This window comes from Typopeltis vanoorti, chromosome 14 (assembly GCF_054136105.1).
Source record: "Typopeltis vanoorti isolate ZY-2024b chromosome 14, IOZ_Tvanoo_1.0, whole genome shotgun sequence".
Taxonomy (NCBI): Eukaryota; Metazoa; Arthropoda; class Arachnida; order Uropygi; family Thelyphonidae; genus Typopeltis; species Typopeltis vanoorti.
In genome coordinates this window covers 5,261,333-5,280,462 of record NC_143562.1, presented here as the reverse complement: position 1 = coordinate 5,280,462, position 19,130 = coordinate 5,261,333, and the positions used below count along the sequence as shown (strand labels likewise).

Genomic DNA, 19,130 nt, shown 5'->3' with positions numbered 1-19,130 from the left:
CCGTTTCTCAAGTATACTTGCATAGATCTTGCCAGGAACACTCAGTAGGGAAATACCTCTGTAATTCTCACATGCAGTTTTATTTCCCTTTTTATATATGGGTACTATGAGAGCTCTACTCCAATCATCGGGAATTCGTCCCTCTGTCCAGGCTTTCTGAACTATGCAGTGCAGCCACTGTAAGACTTTTATAACACCATATATAACCATTTCTGGTCGATTATCATCTACTCCAGGGTGCTTAAGGGTCAAAGCTGTATAACTGAGAGGAGACCTCCACATAGCCTTTAAAGGAATGCAGAGAACCGACCAGGGCTTCTGACCTAATTTCCAATCCTCACCTTCTCGTGGTGCACCCTGTTGGGTATCTACCTGGATACTGAATGAACGAGGATGGGCTGGCAATTTAGAATTTAGCCGACCAAATTGTATTCTTATTGGCTAAAACCAATATAGAAAATGATGGTACAACATGACAAAATTTCATGGACGCTGGGGCGTTGCCCAGTTAAACAAGGCCCCATTGTTTTCGCCAGGGAACCAGGGCGAACAGCGAAAAGTCAGCTACTGGAACATCTGAAAACTCAACATCACCAGAGTTAAAGATCGATACTATGTACATAAGAAGCCTGAATGGAAAAGAAATGGAACTAGCTGAGGAATTAGATAAGTACTAGATCGACATAATAGGGGTGACTGAAACAAAAAAGACAAAAACTGGTGAGATCTTTCTGAGCAATAAATACAAAATGTTATATTCAGGAAATGACAATCAAGAAAAAGAAGGAGTAGCCATAGTATTCAACACAAAATATGAGGGTAATCTTCTTGAATGGTGGGCAGTCTCAAGTAGAGTGATGTGGGCTAATATCAGAATGGGGAATTGAACAATGAGACTTATTTGTGGCTATGGTCCCACAGAAGGTTCTACTAAGGTAGAAGTGGAGGAATTTTTTGATGCATTAGAAAAAGCCACTGACACAATGAAAATCGAAAAGTTGGTCCTTGTTGGGGAACTAATTAGCAGACTAGGAAATGATTGTTAGACATACAAAAATATTTTGGGAAAATTTGGAGAAAATAGCAAAGCTAATAATAATGGCAAATACCTGTTGGATTTCTGCTCAGGACATGGAGTGATTAATACTAACACCATGTTCCAACATAAAAATGTGCACAAATTCACATGTAGAGAAGAAGCAAGGAATAAGAAAAGTCTCATTGACTATGTTATTGTTGATAGTGATGTTTTCTCTCTGGTGCAGGACACCAGAGTGTACAGAGGATTTGAAGTTGGAAGTGATCACTATTTAGTCTTGAGCAGGATAAAATTGAATTTCATATTGAAAAGAAGAACATGTAAGAAAGTTTTAAAGCAAATAAAAGTTGAGCAGCTCCCAGATGTGAACTGTAGACTAAAATACACAAAGATTATTGAAATAAAAATGAAAGAGTTTGAGAACAGGAACCAAACCTTGGAGATTCAGTGGCAAGCCTTGAAGAAAACCCTGATTTATTCAGGCAGAGTTGCGTGTGGTGAGGTAGTCTGCAAAGATAGAAAAAATCAGAACTCCATGGTGGACACAGGAAGTTAAAGAGGCAGTGAAGGAAAAGAAGAAAGCATATCAAAAGTTTCTGTCCAATAAGTCAGCTTTTACTCTTAGAGAATACAGCGACAAATGTAAGAAAGCGAAACACTGTGTAAAACTAGCTAAACAAAAGTCAATGGAGGACTTTGGCAAGAACATAGAAAATAAATATCTAGAAGGTGGTAAGATATTCTGGAGGTTGTTGAATAAGCTTAGAAATGGAGGAAAGAGTTTAAAAGGAGATGATAAAGGTGACATGAAAATGGGAGAAAAAGATATCCTTGAAGTATGGAGTAATTACTTCGATAAATTGCTAAATGAAACAAGCCGTGATAGCACAGTGGTAAAAAACACTCAACAGGCATACAATCAGAATACATATCCATGCTTGAAGTAGAAAAAATCATCAAAGGCTTGAAATGTGGAAATGCAGCAGGAGTAGATGATATTCGACCAGAAATGCTGAAGTATGGGCTGCACTGCATAGTTCAGAAAGCCTGGACAGAGGGATGAATTCCCAATGATTGGAGTAGAGCTCTAATAGTACCATATATAAAAAGTTTTAAAAGAGGTAAACCGTGAGTAGACATAACTATACATTTTTTCCGTTATATTTTTATGTATACATATATAAAAAGGGAAATAAAACTAATGTGAGAATTACAGAGGTATTTCCCTACTGAGTGTTCCTGGCAAGATCAATGCAAGTATACTTGAGAAACGGTTGAGAAGAATTGTGGAAGAAATGCTCGGTGAAGAATAAGCTGGATTCAGGCCAAATAGAGGCTGTCAGGATGAGATCTTCACTTTACGACAAATAGTTGAGAAAGAATGGGAATATAACAAAAATCTGTATTTAAATTTTGTCAATCTGGAAAAGGCATATGACAAGGTGCCAAGAGAGAAGCTATTCAATACTCTACATTTATGCAATACTTAGTCTGTATTTGAGTTGTAAGTCAGCAGTTAGAATTGAAGGAAGTACAGGAAGATGGTTTAATGTTAAATCTGGTGTGAGACAAGGATGTACATTATCCCCTCTGTTATTCATTATCTATATGGATCACATTATGAAGGAAAGTGGTATTAAACCTGATATCAAAATTGGAGATGTTAATCTCAGCTCTTTGTTGTATGTGGATAATGTTATACTTCTAAATAAATCTGCTACAAGTTTGCAAGATTCCCTGACTAAATTGAATAACTGTTGTAATAGATGTGGTATGAAGGTCAGCATTACAAAAACAAAAATGATGAAAATAGGTATAATTGTTGAAAATGTCAACTGTGTTGTGAAACGGGAACCTGTGGAACAAGTAAAACATTTCAGCTACTTAGGCACAATTTTTAGTGAAGATGGTAAATTAAATATGTAAATAGACAACAAAATCAACAAAGCTGGTATGGTAGGAAGTCAATTGAATAAATTGATATGGAATAAGAGAGAAATTAATTGGAACATGAAATTAGCTGTATACAAGACAGTGTTTCAAACCAGTTTTAACTTATGGATCTGAGAACTGGGTCAGAAGTAAAACACTTGACCAAAGACTAGAGACCGCAGATATGAGAGTTCTGAGAAAGATTAGAGGCGTGGACAGATGGCATCAATGGCAACATGATATTAAAAACTAATATGTCCTAATATTTAGGATATTAGGAAAGAACTTGACATCGTCAGCATCCAGGAATGCGTTAGCTGGGCTGATCTCAGGTGGTATGGTCACTTAAACAGAAAGGGAGAGGAAAGATTAGTAAAACAAGCTCTGTTCAATTTGATGTAGATGATATCATAATCGTCATCCTGCTGTCTTTCCACATTTCAGGCCTTTGATGGCTTTTTCTACTTCAAGTATGTATTCGATATGTATTCCTGACTGTGTGCCTGTTGAGTGTTTTTACCACTGTGCTATCATTGATTGTTCTGTTTAGCAATTTTTCGAAGTTATTACTCCATATTTTAAGGCATCTTTTTCTAATGTTTTCATGTCGCCTTTATCATCTCTAATTCCTTTTACAGCAGTCTTTTCTCCATTTCTAAGCTTCTTCAACAACCTCTAGAATATCTTGCCACCTTCTTCATATTTATTTTCTATGTTCTTACCAAAGTCTTCTTATGACTTTTATTTAGCTAGTTTGTTTAGCTTTCTTACATTTGTCTCTGTATTCTCTGAGTGCACTAGCTGACTTTTTTACCTGGAACCTTTGTTATGCTTTTTTATTTTCCTTCACTGCCTCTTTAACTTCCTCTGTCCACCATGGAGTTCTGATTTTTCTATCCTTGCAGACAACCTCACCACATGCCTCTCTGGCTGAATCAATCAGCGTTTTCTTCATGGCTTGTCACTGAATGCTCAAAGTTTGGTTCCTGTTCTCAAACTCTTTCATTTTTTCTTCAATAATCTTTGTGTATTTTAGTCTACAGTTCACATCTGATAGCTGCTCAACTTTTATTCGCTTTAAAACTTTCTTTCATGTTCTTCTTTTCACTATGAAATTCAATTTTGTCGTGCTCAAGACTAAATGGTGATCACTTCCAATCTCAAATCCTCCTTACACTCTGGTGTCCTGCACCATGGAGAAATCATCACTATCAACAATAACATGGTCAATGAGACTTTTCTTGGAACATTGTGTTAGTAATAACGAGTCTATGTCCTGAGCAAAAATCAAATAGGTATTTGGCATTATTATTAGCTTTGCTCTTTTCTCCAGATTTTCCCAAAATATTTTTGTATGTCTGACAATCATTTCCTACTCTGCTATTTAGAATCTCCCAAGGACCAACTTTTCCTTTTTCATTGTGTCAGTTTCTTTCTCTAAAGCCTCAAAAAATTCCACCACTTCTACTTTAGTAGAACCTTCTTTGGGACCATTGGCACAAATAAATCTCATTGTCTAGTTCCCTATTCTCATATTTGCCCACATCACTCTACTTGAGACTGCCTGCCATTCAAGAAGATTAGCCTCATATTTAGTGTTGAATACTATGGCTTCCCCTTCTTTTTCCTTGATTGTCATACCTGAATATAACATTTTGTATTTATTGCTCAGAAAGATCTCACCAGTTTTTGCCTTTTTTGTTTCAGTCAGCCCTATTATGCCAATCTTGTACTTATTCATTTCCTCAGCTAGCTCCATTTCTTTGCCATTCAGGCTTCTTATGTTGATAGTACTGATCTTGAACTCAAGTGATGTTGAGTTGTGGTGGGTTTTATGATTTGTTCCAGTAGCTGACTTTTTGCTGTTTGCCTTGGTTCCCTTGCAAAAACAATGGGGGCCGTTTATCCGGCGATGTCCCACCCGGCATGCAATTCTGTCATATTGTACCATCATTTGATATTTTGGTTTATGCCAATAAGAATACATTTGGTCGGCTAATTCCCAAATTGCCAGCTCATCCTTGTCCGTTCAGTATCCAGGTAGATATCTAACAGGGTGCACCATGAGAAGGTGAGAATTGAATATTACGTCGGAAGCTCTGGGCTCCGCATTCCTTTAAAGGAGATGGAGATCTCCTCTCAGTTAAAAAGTTTTTGTATGTCTGACAATCATTTCCTACTCTGCTATTTAGAAACAAGGACCAATTTTGTGTCAGTTTCTTTTCCAAAATCAAAAAATTCCACCCCTACTTTAGTAGAACCTTCTTTGGGACCATTGGCACAAATAAATCTCATTGTCTAGTTCCCTATTCTCATATTTGCCCACATCACTCTACTTGAGACTGCCTGCCATTCAAGAAGATTAGCCTCATATTTAGTGTTGAATACTATGGCTTCCCCTTCTTTTTCCTTGATTGTCATACCTGAATATAACATTTTGTATTTATTGCTCAGAAAGATCTCACCAGTTTTTGCCTTTTTTGTTTCAGTCAGCCCTATTATGCCAATCTTGTACTTATTCATTTCCTCAGCTAGCTCCATTTCTTTGCCATTCAGGCTTCTTATGTTGATAGTACTGATCTTGAACTCAAGTGATGTTGAGTTGTGGTGGGTTTTATGATTTGTTCCAGTAGCTGACTTTTTGCTGTTTGCCTTGGTTCCCTTGCAAAAACAATGGGGGCCGTTTATCCGGCGATGTCCCACCCGGCATGCAATTCTGTCATATTGTACCATCATTTGATATTTTGGTTTATGCCAATAAGAATACATTTGGTCGGCTAATTCCCAAATTGCCAGCTCATCCTTGTCCGTTCAGTATCCAGGTAGATATCTAACAGGGTGCACCATGAGAAGGTGAGAATTGAATATTACGTCGGAAGCTCTGGGCTCCGCATTCCTTTAAAGGAGATGGAGATCTCCTCTCAGTTAAAAAGTTTTGACCCTTAAACACCCCAATATATTTTACTTTATTGAGAAACTTGGAAGAATTTTTAATAAATGAGCATGATGTTTCCAAAATTTGGAAACATCAATTCTTTGACCTCGCAGCCAAGGCTAGCAACCCATCAACCGTAATATAACTTTAGGTTTCTAGTCTAACATCTTCTGTGTATTGTTTTGTGTGTGTTATTAAATTTTTTTTATCTTGTATCCCATAATTTCTCTGTGACAGGGACAGAACTATTAAGCTTGGAATTAATTACTTCTTTGTGCTATATTCATTCCATTAAATGTTTCATCCATTTTACCAGAGTCCAGTAATTATTCTTTTCTTTGGTTATTCTAGTCTGTATTTCTGGGAATTGTCTGCTGATTGAAGGTATTATTTATCACAAAAAAGATGCTGTCTAGCACATATTCATTAATCATACTATTCAACAAGATAGGAATTTTTGAGCTGTTTATCATGATTTTTGTTTTTGCAAAATGAATTTCATCTCCTACCAATTTGCTTCTTGATTTCCATTTATAATTACCATCATTTCATTAGGGTCTTCTAAGAAGATATCTCAATATCACTAGCAAATTAAGGATTACTTAATTTTTTTCTAAGATATTGATGCTATTATTGATCGAGTTTTCTGAACTTATGTTTATATTATTATTATTATTACCACGGGCTACTCCAGGAGTCCTTAGACTCATCGAGGGAGGCCCTAAACATCATGTTCACACAGCTGTTCAACATTCTCACAGTATCTATCATACCTTGCCTTGAACTCGCTCACTGTCATAGCACCCACAACAGACTCTGGCAGCTTATTCCACTCATTTACCACTCTAAAAGTAAAGAACTCAGCTCTAACACCCCTGCTAACCACGCTCTTGCCCAGCTTCCATGGGTGTCCCCTAGTTCTCCCACCACCAGTCCTGATCTCAAAAATATCATCTGAATTAATCCTATAGAATCCTTTTAGCAATTTGAATGTCTCAATCATATCTCCCCTTTTTCGCCTATCAACTAGTTTCTGCAACCCACAAATCTTCAACCTGTTCTCATATGGTGCATTCCATAGACCTGCTATCATCTTAGTCACTCGCCTCTGGATCCTCTCAACCTCCTCCCCATCAAGAAGGAACCGAGGTGACCAAATCTGGGCACAGTAGTCGAGATGAGGTCTTATCAGGGCTCGGTACAGAGGTACAATAACTTGTTTTTCTCTGCTCGTCAAGGTATTTTTCAACAACCAAGTGAGTTGATGAGCTGATTTAGCTACTTTCGCAATGTGCCCCCTAAACTTCATCTCCCTATCCACCAACACTCCCAAGTCCCTGGCCTCATCAATCTCTTGGAGTACAGTTCCACCAATGTGGTATACTGCTGCTAATCTTTTCACTCCGAAATGCATAACCTTACATTTTGTCACATTAAATTGACATCCATTCTCCTTAGTCCAGAACTCCAATCTATCTAAGTCATCTTGCAAGACTTTGACATCTTCTGCATTCACTATCGCCCTACCCAACTTTGCATCATCAGCGAACAAATGAACTGTCCCACTTAGACCATTCCCTATATCGTTAATGAACAGATTAAACAGCAGTGGTCCAAGAACAGAACCCTGTGGCACACCACTAGTCACAGGCCGTTTTTTGGACTCTACTCCTGAATAAACTACTCTTTGATATCTCTCCATCAACCACCCAGCTATCCATCTCACCAACCCTATATCCATTCCCATATGTTGTAGTTTACGGATTAGAATTCCATGTGGTATCCTGTCAAACGCCTTTGCCAGGTCCAGCAGTATCACTGTAAACCCATTTCCCTTATCCAGTTCAGCCGTCACCCTGTTATAAAACTTGAGCAAGTTACTGAGGCATGATCTACCCTTCACAAAGCCATGCTGTCCTCTGTACAGTATCTCATTTTCATCAATCCATTCCTGTATTTTTCCCTTGACTACTTTCTCCAAGACCTTGACAACGACTCCTGATATGCTGATCGGTCGGTAATTTGCAACCATAGTCTTGGATCCTCCTTTATGCAGTGGAACTATTTTCCCCTCTTTCCACGCCTTCGGGACTAAGCCAGACCTGAGACTCAGATTAAACAACACAGTCAAGGGCACTGATAATTCATTAGCCGCTTCATGCAAGACCCGTGCCGGTATACCATCCAATCCCACAGATGTATTCACATTAAGGTTCTGTAATAGACTACTCACCTCCACTTCATTCATCACAATTCCCATATAAACTAATGGTTCCTTCATTTTTTCAACGTCACCACCTGGATGATATACTTTTGCAAAGTGCGTGCTCAGTAACTCCACTATATCGACTGGTTCAGTGAACTCTTTACCATCGTCATTCCTTAAAATCATTTTGCCATGTACAGTTTTTTTCTTGCTTGCAGCATATTGAAAGAACTGTTTGGGATTCTCTTTTGCTTGCATAGCTAGTTTCCTTTCATAATCGGCTTTTGCTGTTTTTACCACACTCGTTACCCTTCTAGCCTGTACTTTATACCGTTCGTGTGCCTGCAGGTCACCCCTTTCTTTAAATTCCCTCCATAGTTGTTTCTTTTTTTGCAGCTCAAGCTTAATGGTGTTATTCATCCATTTAACCCCTCCTTGTTTCACTATTCGGACCTTAGGTATACAATCAGCCATAACCTCCTGTAAATGCTCTTTGATCACTTCCCATGCTCTATCGACGTCCAGCCCTTGCAGTTGTACATGCCATGGCACTGATCCAAGCAATCTCCTAAGCTTGTCATACTTGCCAGCACGGTAATTCCACATATACCCTGTCTTAATCACAAATTTCACACCTTTAGCCACCTCCCAGGTCAAGACCTTATGATCACTCTCACCAATAGGTGGCAACATGGTCATATTCAATACAGTCAAATTCTCAGATACTATTACCAGGTCAAGCACTCTCACACCCCTAGTATTTTCAATTACATGCTGTTTCAGATAGTTATCCCTTAATAATTGAATAAAATCCATTTCCTTCCTCACATGTGTCCTCTCCTCCTTCCAATCAATGTTACCATAGTTGAAATCCCCCATAATAATTACCCTCCTTCCACTCATTTCATCAATTTGTTTATGCATACCATCTCCACCATCTATTCCATCACCTGGTCTATAGCAGCACCCAACTGTATATTTTATTCTGCCAGTATCAATCTCACACCAAATAGCCTCAAATGAGCTCCTTTCACTATCCTGCAATACTTCAATTCTCCTTGGCTGCAGTTCATCAGCTATCATCAATAACACCCCCCCCCCAATTTTATTCTCTCTGTCCCTCCTAAACATACTATAACCTACACATTCTATCCCACTGACTATATCATCTTCCGTCAGCCATGTTTCACTAATGCCAATAACCTGTGGCCAGGAAGAGGCAATCAAGGCCAAAAATTCTTCCTTCTTGTTCCTAATACTCCTGGCATTAGTATACATGAATTGCAGTGTTCCCTTTGTCCCACCCCTATCATCATCATCATCATCATCAAATTCCTGCCATGTACCCTCAAGGGGTGTACAGGATATGACAGTACTACATGAAAAAATTACATCATTACTAACTTCCTATCTACAATTTTCCTCCAAATCAGTCTGTTACTTGTCAAGACTCCAACATTATCAGATCTTATATTTCTATCGTCTAAGGCACTTTGTACCGTATCAATCCACCTATATCTTGGTCTTCGTTTTCCTGCCAACCTGGCAGAGAACACTTGTTTTGCTAATCTTTCCTCTCCCATTCTATTTAAGTGACCATACCATCTGAGATTAGCTCTGCTAACGCATTCCTGGATGCTGACAATGTCAAGTTCTTTCCTAATATCCTCATTTTTAATATGATATTGCCATTGATGCCATCTGTTCACACCTATAATCTTTCTCAGGACCCTCATATCTGCGGTCTCTAGTCTTTGGTCAAGTGTTTTACTTCTGACCCAGTTCTCAGATCCATAAGTTAAAATTGGTTTGAACACAGTCTTGTATACAGCTAATTTAGTGTTTTGACTAATTTCTTTCTTATTCCATATGAATTTATTCAATTGACTTCCCACCATACCAGCTTTGCTGATTCTGTTGTCTATTTCTATATTTAGTTTACCATCTTCAGTAAAAATTGTGCCTAAGTAGCTGAAATGTTTTACTTGTTCCACAGGTTCTCCATTCACAACACAGTTGACATTTTCAATGATTCTGCCTATTTTCATTGTCTTTGTCTTTTTATTGCTGACCTTCATACCATATCTATTACAACAGCTATTCAATTTAGTCAGAGAATCTTGCAGACTTGTAGCGGATTTATTTAGAAGTATAACATCATCCGCATAAAGCAAAGAGCTGACATTAACATCTCCAATTTTGATATCAGGTTTAATACCACATTCCTTCATAATGTGATCCATATAGATAATGAATAACAGAGGGGATAATGTACATCCTTGTCTCACACCAGATTTAACATTAAACCATCTTCCTGTACTTCCTTCAATTCTAACTGCTGACTCACAACTCAAATAAAGACTAAGTATTGCTTGATATAATGCCCCATTGACACCATATAACTGCAGAGTATTGAATAGTTTCTCTCTTGGCACCTTGTCATATGCCTTTTCCAAATCGACAAAACTTAAATACAGATCTTTGTTATATTCCCATGCTTTCTCGACTATTTGTCGTAAAGTGAAGATCTGATCCTGACAGCCTCTATTTGGCCTGAATCCAGCTTGTTCTTCACCAAGCTTTTCTTCCACAATTCTTCTCAACCGTTTCTCAAGTATACTTGCATAGATCTTGCCAGGAACACTTAGTAGGGAAATACCTCTGTAATTCTCACATTCAGTTTTATTTCCCTTTTTATATATGGGTACTATGAGAGCTCTACTCCAATCATCGGGAATTCGTCCCTCTGTCCAGGCTTTCTGAACTATGCAGTGCAGCCACTGTAAGACTCTTATACTACCATACTTCAGCATTTCTGGTCGAATATCATCTACTCCTGCTGCCTTTCCACATTTCAAGCCTTTGATGGCTTTTTCTACTTCAAGTATGGATATGTATTCCTGACTGCATGCCTGGTCAGTGTTTTTTATCACTGTGCTGTCATCACTGCTTGTTTCATTTAGCAGTTTTTCAAAGTAATTACTCCATACTTCAAGGATATCTTTTTCTCCTGTTTTCATTTCACCTTTATCATCTTTAATTTCTTTTACAGCACTTTTTCCTCCATTCCTAAGCTTCTTCAACAACCTCCAGAATATTTTGCCACCTTCTTGATATTTATTTTCTATATTCTTGCCAAAGTCCTCCCATGACTTTTGTTTAGCTAGTTTTACACACTGTTTAGCTTTCTTACATTTGTCTCTGTATTCTGTAAGAGTAAAAGCTGACTTATTTGCCAGGAACTTTTGATATGCTTTCTTCTTTTCCTTCACTGCCTCTTTAACTTCCTGTGTCCACCAGGGAGTTCTGATTTTTTTATCCTTGCACACAACCTCACCACATGCCTCTCTGGCAGAATCAATCAATGTTTCCTTCAGAGTTTGCCACTGAATCTCCAAGGTTTGATTCCTGTTTCCAAACTCTTTCATTTTCTTTTCAATAATATTTCTGTATTTTAGTCTACAGTTCACATCTGAGAGCTGCTCATCTTTTATTCGCTTTAAAACTTTCTTACATGTTATTCTTTTCAATATGAAATTCAATTTTATCCTGCTCAAGACTAAATAGTGATCACTTCCAATTTCAAATCCTCTGTACACTCTAGTGTCCTGCACCAGGGAGAAAACATCACTATCAACAATAACATAGTCAATGAGACTTTTCTTATTCCTAGCCTCTTCTCTCCATGTGAATTTGTGCACATTTTTATGTTGGAACATGGTGTTAGTAATAACCAGTCCATGTCCTGAGCAGAAATCCAACAGATATTTGCCATTATTATTAGCTTTGCTCTTTTCTCCAAATTTTCCCAAAATATTTTTGTATGTCTCACAATCATTTCCTACTCTACTATTTAGATCCCCAACAAGGACCAACTTTTCCTTTTTCATTGTGTCAGTTGCTTTTTCTAAAGCCTCAAAAAATTCCTCCACTTCTACCTTAGTAGAATCTTCTGTGGGACCATAGGCACAAATAAGTCTCATTGTCCAGTTCCCCATTCTCATATTTGCCCACATTACTCTACTTGAGACTGACTGCCATTCAAGAAGATTAGCCTCGTATTTTGTGTTGAATACTATGGCTACTCCTTCTTTTCCTTGATTGTCATTGCCTGAATATAACATTTTGTATTTATTGCTCAGAAAGATCTCACCAGTTTTGGTCTTTTTTGTTTCAGTCACCCCTATTATGTCGATCTGGTACTTATCTAATTCCTCAGCTAGCTCCATTTCTTTGCCATTCAGGCTTCTTACGTTGATAGTACCGATCTTTAACTCTGGTGATGTTGAGTTGGGGTTTGTTTTCAGATTTGTTCCAGTAGCTGACTTTTCGCTGTTCGCCCTGGTTCCCTGGCGAAAACAACGGGGGCCTTGTTTAACCGGGCGACGCCCCAGCCGGCATGAAATTTTGTCATGTTGTACCATCATTTTTTATTTTGGTTTAACCAATAAGAATACAATTTGGTCGGCTAAATCCCAAATTGCCAGCCCATCCTCGTTCGTTCAGTATCAAAGTAGATACCCAACAGGGTGCACCACGAGAAGGTGAGGATTGGACATTAGGTCAGAAGCCCTGGTCGGTTCTCCGCATTCCTTTAAAGGCTATGTGGAGGTCTCCTCTCAGTTATACAGCTTTGACCCTTAAGCACCCCATACTATTCTTCTTTTAATTTATCTTAACATTTATTATCATTTCTGATTCTGGACCCAACTAATCAATTTTGCTATTGTCCAAAACAATACTGGGAGAAAATAGTTCTTTTTTTGTGAGAAATAAGATAGAACTGGATTTTATTTGCATTGAAATTGACTAGGTTATCTGAATCCCCATTGGAGGATGGCTTGGATCAGAATTTAGGGCAGTGGTGGTTGATATTCAATAGGCTGATGTGAATTGTATAGAGTAAGGTTTGTCAAATGAAAGGGAGCAGTACAATGGGCTGTCATTTGCAAAACTGTGTATTGGGTTGGAGGTGATAGAAGGAAGATGGTCAGAGAATGGAATCTGGTGGAATAATGAAAGTTTGCTTAGTAAACCTTTATGCCTAACCTAGTCAAAAGCTTTGGAGATATCAAGTGCAACAAATCACATGAGATTTACCAACCTTCTCTAGCATTTTTCTAGGGATGGGTGATATGCTCCTGTTGATCAGCAGTGATGGAATCCATACTAGTGGTCAATATTAGCTGGGTGCCTTTGATGTAGTGTAGGAGCTGGGAATTGATGGTCCTCTCCATTACTTTAGATAGGACTGAGGTGAGTAAGATAGGGTAGTGATTTGTCACCCTTCTTGGAAATGGGTTGAATATAGGCCAGTTTCCAGGCTTGAGTTAGATACCAGTGAAGAAAGAGAACGACACATGATAGAAAAGTCAGTTCAGGTTGAACAATTGGAGGAATTGTGCATTCTTTTTAGTGTCTAATTTGACAATATTTTTCTGATCTGTTTTTGGTAAAAAGATATAGGGGACATTGTACATTGGGCATCTGGAATGTTTGGGGGGGGGATTTACTATTGTCAGTTATGCATGCATTGGAGGCAAAGTGGTAAAACCTGGAGAGTGGCTTTTTCTGAAAGTGATAATGCAATAGAGCCATCTGTGTATGATAGGGCTGAGAATAGTGTTGGGCGAAAGTTATGACCAATTGCTTTCAAGAGACCAAAAGAGAGACCTGACTGAAAGTTTCCTGCTTTTTGTTCTTTCAAACTTTGTTTTGGAAGCATTGATAGTTTTCTTGCAGCTATGAAAGTTGAAGATAATCATATCCTAGATATCCGGCATAATTACTTTGAAAGAGTGTTAAAGAACCATACCAGAACATTTTCAAGAGGAATGCAAAGAGGAGTACATATCAATACGTAATGTAGAAAAAGCCATCAAAAACTTGAAATGCAGAAAAGCAGCTGGAGTAGATGATTTTCGACCAGAAATACAAAAAATTAAGGAACTCAAGCCGGTTCCTATTTCATTGAGATGTTTTAAATATAGGCAGTCCCTGACTTATACAAATTTTCCTGAAAGGACTATGGGTGAAAAAAAAAATCAAGGTGTAAAAACTTGACTTACTATATGTATGCTATTCGCATGCCACCAAACAGCAGTCCTCTGCAAGGCAAACAGCCTCTATGGTGCATTCATGTGCCTTCCTTACTACTGAACATGCACAATCTGTATATTTGTATTCATACACTTTACTAATTTTTAGTGTTTGTCTGCACTGGGGTAGAGTACAGTCATGACTGGTAAAAGTGATCCATGCATAAATGCACGAAAAATGATCAAGGGATCAAAGTGAAAATTATAAAGAAAATAAATCATGATCTGGTAATTATCTTTTAAGAATTCTGTACCAGGCACATAATGTGCCCTGTCAGATATTTAGAAATTATGGTAGTCATTGAAAATGTCTTTACTATAAGTCCCCTTCCTATGCACACACACTCACAACACTCTTCAACATGGTACCTCTGTAATATAATTCCTTTGAATGATGAAAATTTCTGAATAATTCCAGTAAAATTATGTTTTTAACATCAGTATGAAGGTGGACAAAGTTGGAAGATAGATCCTAACACTGCATGGTCTTAAATGCGCAAAGAGAAACAGATGACACTTTTAGCCTGTTATGGATAGTTTTATGAAGAATGAAGTTACTGTATGAAAATACAGAAGTTTGAATGGCCAAATTAGACATTTTTTTCTTATTTCTCATACTGTTGATTTTTACTTTATTATATTATTGCTTTACATTATTAATTGCATACTGAAATCTCAGTTGTGTGTGTGTGAATCCTATGAATGAAACTAGCAGAAATAACCTTTAAAACATGTTAATGCACTGCTTGATACACATAGTATAAAAACATAAACAATAATTAATAAACAACGACAATCAAATTTGACTTATATGAAATTTGAGTTATGTGAAGTTTGTAAAACATAACTCTTATGTAAGTTAGGAACTACCTGTATTATACTGAAACCTTGTAAATTATCTAAACTTATATTAATTCAGAATTATGTGCAAATTATTTATAAATTTTCTTTTATAGGCTAGAAAACATTGGGAATCCAGTTTCGTGAGCTGTTTGTTGAAGCCTAACCAACAGTGGGTTTGCATTTATCTAGTCAGCAATGTGAAAGTTGTTATTCATCCAGACCTCTGAGTGTCTACTTCTGCATAATTGAAAAGTCTTCCAACTTCATGAAATATCATTGTTTCATGTGAAAGTTATCTGGAAAGCCATCTTGCATATATTCCTTTTTTTATTTGTTGAATCTAGATCACTTGCTACTTTGTTGTTCCTTAAAGTTTTTGTAATTGACTAGTCTGCAGATGTCATCACTGAGACCTCTTATTTCATCAGATGTTAGTATCATGAATATTCTCTATTCCACATAGCATTACATCTGTCATTTTTTAAATAATTTTTGAGACATTCCCTTAACTGATTATCTGCAACCTTTAATAATACACTGATAAGAAACTGGACTTAAAGTAGATATCTGAAAGATATCCATCTGTTGATATTCATTGCCATTACATCATGTTAGAAAGTTATTTTGTTATATATCTCATATACATTAGTTGGGTATGTACAGTTTCATAAAACGATGGCATTCTGTACAATTATTTTTTAAAATATTTTACACAATTGTAAAATGTTCCCAAAAATAGCAAAACAAAAAAAAAAGGATTTTATACATATCACAGAGTCATCATAGTTTATAATTTCCTTAATAGTTTTATTATTGTTTCATAATTATCCATTTGATATAGTTCGATAATTTTAAATATTTTTGAGGTATACAAGTGGAGCAGAAAGTTTACTACTGCAAACATTCATACCAATAATTAATAGGCAGCTTTTTTTCTTAATATTTTTGATGACTGTTTAAAATGATTTTGAAACATTTATTCTGTAAAATTTTTATTTTCAAATCACTATTTGAAATGAAAGTTCTCTTTCTACCATCCATTTCCTGCCATTGATGAATTCATACAATACAGTAGAAATTCTGATATCATTTTTGTAAATCTCTCATATTGTTATTGTCATTTCAAATATTTAACATAATAATGTCCATAGTTTTCAAGAAACATATTTTTATTTTCAAACTTATAGCTACAGTTTTTAATATTTTTTTATCTTATTTATTATACACCAGAGCAAATAATAGTATTAAATCTGTCCATGCATCATAGAAGCACTGTAAATTGAGACTCATTTATTTTATAAGAAATGAAACTCAGTATGATTGAAGTATTTTTCATTACTTGTTTTATATATTGTTGTGATGTGCTTAGTATCAATTATTGCCAAGTTTGTAGATATGTAAAATTTATGGTCAGCATATGTAAACATGTGTACAGGCTTGTAGTTAAATAGATATTTTTATAGTTGTTTGTACGATTTCACTAACATTCCAAGAGTTTTCTTTACAGTAGAGCAATAGCTTCTGATCTCATTTCAAAGTGTGATTGCAACTACTCTTTATATTCAGCTCTAAATGAAAATTAAAGAAATATTTGTTATTATAACTTTGTCTTAATTTTCTTTCTAGTAATATGAAATCATTATCATCATTATTTCAGAATTTTTTTCATTAATATCATCGTCATTTCCTATAATGCACCTTCATGGATTGCATTGCACTTTTTTTAAGCTTCCTCGGACAGCTAAATCTGTTATGCATATAATTGATTGTGAAACATAATGTTTGCTTTACTCGATTCTTTTGTTATTTTAATCTAATTTCTCTATACAGTAAATTTTAAATTAAGTTGTTTCTCTTACACAGGAGCTAGTAGTAGCTTATATCAGTTCTAAAAATGGACTTAATCACGGTGATTTAAAAGTAATTTAGTTTTGTTTGGAATTTTTCTCTTACCAAAGACTCATGTTATAATATATAAAGACATTATCATTTAATTTAAATTATTATTATTATTGAAAAGAAGGGTGTGTAAGTTTTGAAATGATAACTGTTCAACTTTAAAGAGACAGTTGAACAGCTGTCAGATGCAAACTATAGACTTCATATACACAAACATCATTCAAGAAAAACATGAGTTTGAAATTAAGATCCAAACCTTGGAGATACAGTGGCAAACCCTAAAGAAAACTTTGATTGATTCAGCCAGAGAAACATGTATAAGGTAATCTGCAAGGATAGAAAACTCAGAACTCCATGGTGGACACCAGAAGTTAAAGAGACAGTCAAAGAAAAGAAGAAAGCATATCAAAAGTTCCTGGAAAGTAATTCAGCTTGTACTCTTAGAGAATACAGAGAAAAATGTAAGAAAGTGAATTACTGTCTAAAACTAGCTAAACAAAATCATAGAAAGACTTTAGTAAGAACATAGAAAATAAATACCAGGAAGGCAGCATAATATTCTGGAGTCTATCAGAGATGATAAAAGTGGCATGAAAACTAAAGATAAAGATATTCTAGATATCTAGAGTAATTACTTTAAAAGACTGCTAAATGATACAAGCAGTGCCAGCACAGTGGTAAAAACCTGAAAATGTGAAAAGGCAGCTGGAAATAGATGAACTTCAGTCAGAAATACTCAAATATGAAGGTATAAAGATTTTAAAGTGGCTTCATTGCATAATTCAGAAGGATTGGTCAGAGGGTCAAATTTGAGATGATTGGAGCAGAGCTTTCATAGTATACATTTATAAAACAGGAAATAAATCCAAATGCAAGAATTACAGAGGTATTTTCCTATTGAGTGTTCCTGGTAAGATTTATGCAAGTATACTTGGAAAAACAACTAAGAAAAATTGTGGAAGAGAACGCTGGATTTATAACAAATAGAGGTTGTTAGGATCAGATTTCTACTTTAAGACAAATAGTTGAGACATCTTGGGAATATAACAAGGATCTGTATAAAAGTTTTGTAGATCTCAAAACGGCACATGATAAGGTGCCATGAAGAAAGCTCTTCAAAATGCTACAGTTATATGGTGTAAATGGGACATTATATCGAGCAATACATTGTGTCTGTTTAAGTGATAAGTCAGCAGTTAGAATTGAAGGAGATTATATGGATCACATTATGGAGGAAAATGGTATCACATCTGATATCAAAATTGGTGAGGTTAATCTTAGCTCTTTACTTTACGCAGGTGGTGCTATACTTCTGAGTAAATCCAGTACAAGTCTGCAAGATTCCCTGACTAAATTGAATAGCTGTTGTAATAAATTTAGTATGAAAATCAGCAAAGACAATGAAAATAGGCAGAAACATTCAAAACATCAACTGTATCCTAAAGGCTTAACATTTCATCTATTTAGGCACAATTTTCAGTGAAGATGGAAATTAAACATGTAATTATTATTATTATTATTATTAAGAGAGACCTCCAGGAAGTCAGAGACTCATCGAGGGGGGCCACATACTACACACACCAGCTATCATACTTATTCTTGAATTCATTCGCTACTTTCACTCACAACATCCAAAGGCAATCCATTCCAATCACGCACCACCCTCTGAGAGAAAAATCTAGCCCTCACACCCTTCTTGGTGGCATTCATTCTCGACTTCCAAGGATGACCTCTCGTCCTTTCCCAACCCTCCATCAACTGAAATCCTTTATGGCCCTTTCATAAGTTTGTAAGTCTCAGTCATATCACCCTTCTTTCTCCTGTTTGCTAATGTCTGCTGTCTACAAACTCTCAATCTGTCTTCATGGAGGTAATGGTGAGCTCACTGTTGCATTCACCAGGTTTATAACTTTTAACAAAATGGGCACTCATTAACTGAACAACCTCTTTTGCATCTGTAACCCTCACGCCATCTAGAATTAGAAGAGTTATTCTTTCATATTCATTCTTTTGTTTACTTGCAGCATATTGATAGAATTCTTGTGGGTTGTCTTTAACACGCAGAGCCAATTTCTTTTCATACTCAACAGGCTAGAATGACTATTCTAGCCTGCTGCTTATAATGGACATCATTCTTATGCATATGGTATTCCTGCAACATCGTCCTTTTCTTACGAA

The 19,130-nt window shown here is 36.4% G+C and overlaps 1 protein-coding gene across 1 annotated transcript in view; it reads left to right on the top strand.

Annotated features, from left to right (window-relative positions):
* LOC150099138 (tyrosine-protein phosphatase non-receptor type 13-like) overlaps positions 1 to 16,656 on the top strand; it is a 470,034-nt gene extending 453,378 nt beyond the window's left edge. Inside the window, exon 34 of the mRNA XM_090403679.1 lies at positions 15,167 to 16,656. Coding sequence (XP_090259805.1) covers positions 15,167 to 15,197 — 31 coding nt within the window. The 3' untranslated portion in view covers positions 15,198 to 16,656. The remainder of the gene's footprint in view (positions 1 to 15,166) is intronic.
* Positions 16,657 to 19,130: the final 2,474 nt, after the last annotated feature.